The sequence below is a fragment of the Astatotilapia calliptera genome, chromosome 3 (assembly GCF_964374335.1).
Source record: "Astatotilapia calliptera chromosome 3, fAstCal68.1, whole genome shotgun sequence".
NCBI lineage: Eukaryota > Metazoa > Chordata > Actinopteri > Cichliformes > Cichlidae > Astatotilapia > Astatotilapia calliptera.
The window spans coordinates 26,277,362-26,284,921 of NC_137424.1; the positions used below are offsets into that span (position 1 = coordinate 26,277,362).

Sequence of the window (7,560 nt, forward strand, 5' to 3'; positions counted from 1 at the left end):
AGACTATGTGTATGTCTTCTACTAAATAAATGTTTTAACCAAGAACCTCTACTAAAACCTTAATACAAGAATATGAACATATAAAAGATAATAAAATAAACTGATATAAGTGTTTTGTAAGCATGTATTGCAATTCCTTCTATGTTCTAGTTTTCCCTCAGCATGTATCACCTGAACAGTCACGTCAGTGAGGCTTACGACCTTTAAAGAACCTGAACATCAACTCAAATAAGCACAGATATGCAATATGTATAAAATGGTTATAACTGCACCTGAAATACAAAGTTAGCATCATCATAAACATCTTAAGGCCATCTTAAAGCTATCTATTACATTGTTAAAGCAATGATCATACTGCAGATTATATTATGCTGGTAAAATACTTTTTGTTCATCCCCACAATTCCCCCTTACGACCTCTGGCACACCAGAGGTCGATACACAGGTTGTTGTTCACTCCTCAGTCCACTCGGCTACCTCCAGATCCATCATCGGCATCATGGACATAGGGGCCACCGCCCCAGGGTCCACTGCCTTTGCGTCCGGGACCTCTCCGTTCCCCGTGGGTCTCTCACAAGTGACCTGTTTTGTAAAGCTGGACACAAGAGCCTTCAACTCATTAAAATATTCTGCATAAGACCTGTTGCTTGTCCTGGGCTGCTCCACCGGGACCACTGTCCAGGGTGCTGGAAACTGTCTCCCAGTCAGCAGCTCATAAGGGGTGAAACCTGTGGATTGGTTAACAGAACATCTTATGGTCATCAAAGCAATGGGCAGGGCTGCGACCCAATTTAGCCCTGTCTGCGCACAAATTTTAGCCAACTTGTTTTTCAAATTTAGGTTCATCCTCTCTACCTTTCCTTGAGATTGAGGATGATAGACCGTCCCGAACTTATGTTGCACTCCCAACATCCTCTCTACCTCTTGCAAATCTTTATTCTTGAAGTGAGTACCATTGTCTGATCTAATTCTCTTGGGAAACCCATGCCTTGGAATGTAATGATTGATTAAGCACTTAATCACACTTTTCGCATCTTCACATTTGGTCGCCCATGCTTCGGGCCATCCAGTCAGAACATCCACACACACCAACAAATACCTCACCCCACCTGGGCCTGTATCAATCATGTCGGTATAATCAATCACGACCTCTTCTCCTGGCCTTTCTGGCATGAGAAACTTACCAGCTTCAGGTTTTACTGCTGGCTTTGGGTTGTGTGCCCCACAAATTAGGCACGTTCTGGCCTTTTCCAGTATCATCCTTCTCAAATCAGGATGCCACCATCGGCACAAATTTCTCTCCATCTGTTTCACTCCCACGTGACCAAGCCCGTGAGCCTCATTCACCTTTTGTTCCGCCATTTTGGCCGTTAAAGCGGGACGCCCATCTGGCCCCCTCCACAAACCGCCATCTTGCCAGGCTCCTTTGTTTTCCCACACCCCCTTTTCCTCTGGGGATGCCTCCTCCTGAGCCTTTCTAACTTCTTCCATGCTGTTAGTGCTAACCTCCTCTTCTGGGGTTACCTGCACCAGTTGTCTCTGTCCTTTGTAGCCCGCTGCTTCCTTTGCGGCTTCATCAGCTTTCTGATTTCCTCTTGCCACCATACTGTCTGCTTGTGAGTGGCCTTTGCATTTTATAATACTTACCTCGTCTGGGTCCTCCAGGGCCTTTTCCAGTTCCTCCATTTCCTTTTTGTGACAGATGGGTGCATTAGTGGCCGTCCTGAACCCGGCTCTCTTCCACTGAGCCAGTTCCACATGAGCTGCTCCAAACGCATATGCTGAGTCAGTGTAGATGTTCACTCTCATGTTTTTAGCCAACCTCAGGGCTCGAGTTAGGGCTATCACTTCAGCTCTCTGGGCCGACTGTTGTCCCTCAATTTTTCCTGCTTCTTTCACCTGAAACTCAGTTCCTACTCTACAGACTACTGCATAGCCCGCTTTCAATCCTTCTTCATCTCTGTGGCAGCATCCATCTGTGAACCAATCCTCAGCTCCGTATATGGGCTCTGCCTTCAGGTCTTCCCTGATTTTTCCTTCAACCTGGGCTTTCTTAATACAGTCATGTGGTTCTCCTGACCCCATTAGGTCTGCCATATTTATTCCTTCATGTGTGAATATCAAATTTGGCGCCTCTAAAATTTTGCTCAACCTTTGTTGCGTCAGTGGAGTCATTGTGAATACCTGTGAGTTCACATAGGCCACTACACTGTGTGTGGTAAGCACTTTCAGTGGGTGTTCCCTCACTATGTGTGCTGTTTTCTGAATTATCTTTGCTACTCCTGCTGCGTGTTGTGTGCATGTGGGATGCCTTGCTTCTGTTGAATTTAATCTTATGCTGACATACATAAGTACATCCCTACCTCCCCCTTTTTTCTGAAACAACACACCATTCACAACTCCCTTTGTTTCTGAAACATCAAGATAAAATGCCTCATCATAGTTAGGTGTGGCCAGATCTGTGGCTCTTGACAAATCCTGTTTTAGTGAAATGAACGCTGTCTCTGTGTCCGGCGTCCAAGGCAATTCAGCCTTCAGATTTCGAACACCAACTTTCTTGATCAGGTCCCTTAAAGGGGCCGTTTTACCCGCATAGTTCGGAATGAACTGCCTGCTGTAACCTGTCAAGCCAAGAAAGGAAAGCAACTCCTTCACAGTTCTTGGTTTTGGATGTGTCAGAATTTGGTCTCTGTGTGTGTTCATTAACCCCACTGATCTGTGTGCGATCACCCGGCCCAGGAATGTTACCTCTGGCCGGACCAACTGCAGTTTTTCTTTGCTCACTTTGAAGCCACACTCCGCCAATCTGTTCAACACCACGAGCGATGCTGCCGTACAGGCCGCTGCTGACGGGGCTGCAATAAGAAGATCATCAACATACTGTATTAATGTACAGCCCCCTGGCAGTTGACATGGGGACAATGCCTCTTTCAACACCTGATTAAAAATTCCTGGTGAGAGTGCAAAGCCTTGTGGTAGGCGTGTGTACCTAAATTTGCGGCCTCTGTATGTGAATGAGAAAATGTCTCTGAGTGACTCGTGCAGTGGGAGACAAAAGAATGCATTCGCTAGGTCAATACATGTGAACCACTTTTGGTCCCCAGTAATTTCGGTCAGAGCCGTGTAGGGATTTGGTACAGGCACAGTGTCAGTCCTCAGCATGGCATTTATTGCTCTCAAATCATGTGCCATACGGTACTTCCCTGTCCCATGTTTTTCCACTGGCAAAATAGGTGTGTTCCAAAATGACCATGAGGGCTCAAGCACTCCTGCCTTCCACAGTCCTTCAATGGTTTCAGCTATACCTTCTTCTGCTTCAGTTTTGTGCTTATATTGTGGTCTGTTAATTGGTATGTCAGACTTCAGCTGGAACAGGACAGGCGAACAGTTAGCTAGACCTACATCTGTGGGCCCTGCGGACCACAAAGTACCAGGCAATTTTGAGAGCTCAGCTACTGCATCAGGATGATCCATTCTTTCCCTGCCATGTATTCTGGAGATTTCTTTATGTTCTAAGATCACTGCATCGTTGGACAAACAAGTTATGCGATATATTTTACATTTTGGTGCATACCAGACATTTGGAATTTGGGTGCTTTGCCAGCATGCGTCGTCCAGCGCCCGCTTAACCATTGGTCCCAGATCTCTTGGCCCATGACCCTCGTGGACCGCCAATGTAATGTGAGGGGCTGAATCCTCTCCCACATTGTACCAAGGCAGTTGTTCATCAGTAAATTTCACAGCCGCGGCCACACCTTCTGGTCCAACATAAATGTTATGTGTTTGCACATTCCACGTCTGTCCCTCAAGATCAGACTGGAACTGTTCCCGATAGATATCGTTATCTTCCCTATCATAAAAGAGTGTAACGTGGAAAGGATCTCGCGGGGGGGAATAGACGGCCAGGCTCATTATCCAGGGTTTCCACAGCTGATAATGTCTCAGAATGCCTTCTTCCACTAGCCTCCCCCAGTAGATTTCGGCAGTGGGTTGTTCAGAGTTCTGGACTAGATATTGAGTCTTTGAAGGTGATCCCAGTTTCACAAGCAGGTCCCTGCCCATGAGATTTTCCAGGCACCTGTGAGGACACCACATATTGGTGCTTCAAAGTCTGTTTTCCCAGCTGTGTCAATGCTGGATCTGTCAATGGCAGTGTCATTGGAATCCCGGAAAAGCCTACCACATTAACTGTGTGACAGGAGAGTGTTGCACTGTCTAGTGTGTCTTTCAATGTTGAGTATGTTGCTCCAGTATCCACCAGGAAGGGCAATTCAGTGCCTTCCACGGTCATTGACAGCATGGGTTCTGCCGTCCCCACGCTGTTCAGTTTCTCCGGGCTCCATCAGTATTGCTCCCCCTCCCAGCCCCAGTCAGCTACTGGGTACTGGGCGGCTGGTGCTGCATTCGGGTTTGGAGCTTGATATGCTCCCCTGTAAGCAGCTCTTTGTCTTGGGCCTCCTCGTGCCTGGGATTGATAGCCTCGCCTCTGATAATTTCGCTGCGATTCAGGGCATTCTCGGGACCAGTGTCCTTCTGCTCCACAGCTGTAACAGGCAGTCCAAGACACATTGTTAGGATTCCCTGGATTCCGAGCCCTTTGTCCCCCCCTCACGGATCCACCACGCCCTCTCTGCGGTCCACCGGTCCCCCAATTCCCTACTGGTTGACGCTGCCTTGGTGCATTGGCGGGCCAACGGTCATCAGGGTAGAGACCCGGATCCTGATCTGGCCAGTCAGGCACAGGATCGGGCTGAGGCCTTGCCACCATTATTTTCCTTGCGCTCTCTTTATCCTCTTTCTTTCTGTCTCCTGCTTTGTTTTTTGCTTCTGCCAGCTGCAACTTGACCAGCCACGCCTGGGCTTCCTCCAACTCTTTCTTTTGTTTGTTTGCCAAATCCTGTTCCTGCTGAAGTCTGTGGGTCACATGTCTGTCCCACTGCACCGAGTCTGCAACGGCAAAATCTGGGTTCTTTTCCAAATCCACTGCAACCTGATTGGGCAGCCCTGCCAGCACTGCCGAACGAAACCACGCTCTACTTTCACCCTCCTTCCCCGGATGTATTCCTGTTCCTAACAACCATTGTTCCTTTGCTTTAGCTAAACACTCTCTGGGTGTGTTTTTGGGATCCCAAATAATTTTTGGAATGGCTCCAGAGTTAGGAGTTGGGTCCTTCTCCCGGACTGCATCTGCTAAGTCATTCTGCACCTCATGATATTTCAGGTCATTTGCATATCTGGTTGTTTGAGCTATCTGCTCTACATCTGCTAACCCACCACCCAGCATACAACGTCCGGCCAAAGCGCGAAAGTCGCCCAGCGCTAATTCTTCTCCTTCCCAATGTTCTCCCTTGGTTATTGGTGGAAGTTGTTTAACCAATGCTTCCAAATCTCTCACCTTATAGGCGCGATAAACTGGTTCGTTCTTTGGACCTGCTATTAGAGGCAGACTTAAACCAGGGTCAGGAGCTCCTTGTTCAAAACTCACTTTTCTACTCTTTGAGCTCTTAAATATGGGCCGTCTCTGTGCTTGGTCTCTCTTCACACTTCTTTTCCTCAAAATTAGGCTTGTACTTGGTTGAGGTTCAGCTCCTCCATCTTCGTCCTCCTCATCGTCTTCTTCTTCTGATGACGTCGCACGGTCTTCATTCTCCTCTTCTGGCCCTCCCTGCATTACTCTCTGCTTTATAACCTCCAATGCCGTTAATGCCTCTATGGACGCACGTAGGGCCTCATGCATTTGTCCGTACACTTCTCCTTCAGTTTTTAACACCAAGCTCAGAGGTATTTTATCACCCAGCCCTTTCTGTTGGGATGTAATAAGTTTACTTACCTCAACCTCCATCGCTTGGCACTCTTTCTCTGCTGCTTTTAATGCTCCAGGTGAAGCCAAACGAATAGCTTTCTTAAGCTGTTCAAGCTGATCCTTCAGAGGTTTGCATCCCCTTTTCCCACTAGGTGTCGCACCCGAGCTGTCAGCCATTCTCTGAAACACAGACTTACCTCTTCCAATGGCGTTGGTCGACTCTACCTTCTTGGTCTAGGTCACCCAGACACGCTTAACTTTCGGTTTCAGTCTTCGTCTCGCTGTTCTCGCAACCACTGGCTCCTCTTCCCCTGCTCGGTGATACACAAAGTTTAACCCAGCACTTTAGACGCTGTCCTCGCGTTCTCAAGCGTTGACACTCAATCAAAATTATTCGCCCTCAAAGTGTTAATATATGACACCAGCAACCCTTATGCGCAACGCGCTCACCTCCGTATACTTACCTCTCCAATAGTTCCTCGGATTAGTGTTTTTTCATTTATTTTAAACCCATTAACGGCGCTGCGCGTCCCTTATATACTTTACAGCAACACACCCTCAAGGGTCCCTCAACTTGTCCCGTACTAATAAGTCTAAAACCAAGAAATCACCTTTATGACATTATGTCAAAGCTTTCTCCATGTTGCACAGCCTGCCACAGGTTTAACAAAAAAATCGCTGCCCGAGAAGGCTCCCACATATCAAGGTGGTCGTTTTCACAAACTTCCAGCAGACCCTCAAATAAACAAAAACAACGACCCAGGCAGGCTTCCAGTTCAGCCTCCTCAATTTCTATGCACACCGAAAACTCATGGGGAGATTCTTCTGTCTCCCCGTGTCCTACACAATTCACCTCCAAATGATCCCCTACAATTGAAATTTCAGTGTGGAATGACGCAGAGATTAACATTTCCTTATTTATTCACTATATGTAACCTGAATTTTCTCTCTCTTATCAAATAACAAAGGTTATCTTTACAATTTGTTATTGAACTACTAATTAAGTTGCTTTTTATGGTATCAGTGATAAACTGCCCCTAAAAAGTCCACTTTATTGCGTGTTCATTGAGTTACTTCTATTAAAGCTATTTAACAAGTTCAATTTACACATACTCATTAATTTGTCACGCTTATTAGTGGCTCATGGTTGCTTAAAGCCTATGTCTGACTTGACCACAGAGTTAGAGCATCATTCAATCCTCTCAGGATGACCACTCCACTTACTCTGCATCCAGTCAGCTCATGAATTAACAACCCTTGCAGACTGTAACCCTTTTATTTTTTGTTTATGCCTTCAAATCCACCTTAAATCTTCTTACCTAAACGTTGGTTTTAAACACAAACAATTCTTATATTCTATTTTGAAACGCTGTCACCATTCATATATTTACAATGTTATTATTTACTAAGCCGGTATTTTAATCGCAGACATTTATCCACATTTGCAAACAATAGTTATAGAGCTGAATGATCACACAAAACCGAAAGCATAGTCCTCTCATGCGCTCTGCATCAGTTGCCTCATTTGCATGCACACACACTCTTCATCTAAGAATAGCAGCAGGCAGTCAGTGCATTGCTGACTCGACCCACAGAGATCTTTTTTATTACAGAGACGTCTTATATTTACAACTGCACAGATTTTAAACCTTTTAACACCTATCGAATTTCGACAAATTTAACATAACAGTTTAACCGATAAACTCCCTGAGTTTTTTGCGATCAATTAACCAGTATCAAGACTTTAACTGTTTCTGG

At 46.1% G+C, this 7,560-nt stretch overlaps 2 protein-coding genes across 2 annotated transcripts; both read right to left on the reverse strand.

The window, feature by feature from the left end:
- Positions 1 to 452: 452 nt before the first annotated feature.
- LOC145423030 (uncharacterized) lies at positions 453 to 4,279 on the reverse strand. Its single transcript, XM_080295122.1, has 2 exons — positions 921 to 4,279; positions 453 to 854 (listed from the first exon to the last, which is right to left on the reverse strand). Exons 1-2 carry the CDS (start codon positions 4,092 to 4,094, stop codon positions 453 to 455), a joined length of 3,576 nt encoding a protein of 1,191 aa, XP_080151248.1. The 5' UTR covers positions 4,095 to 4,279.
- A 62-nt stretch (positions 4,280 to 4,341) lies between these two features.
- On the reverse strand, positions 4,342 to 6,755 carry LOC145423031 (uncharacterized). The gene is made up of 2 exons (XM_080295132.1): positions 6,656 to 6,755; positions 4,342 to 6,413 (listed from the first exon to the last, which is right to left on the reverse strand). Exon 2 carries the CDS (start codon positions 5,977 to 5,979, stop codon positions 4,342 to 4,344), a length of 1,638 nt encoding a protein of 545 aa, XP_080151258.1. The 5' UTR covers positions 5,980 to 6,413; positions 6,656 to 6,755.
- Positions 6,756 to 7,560: the final 805 nt, after the last annotated feature.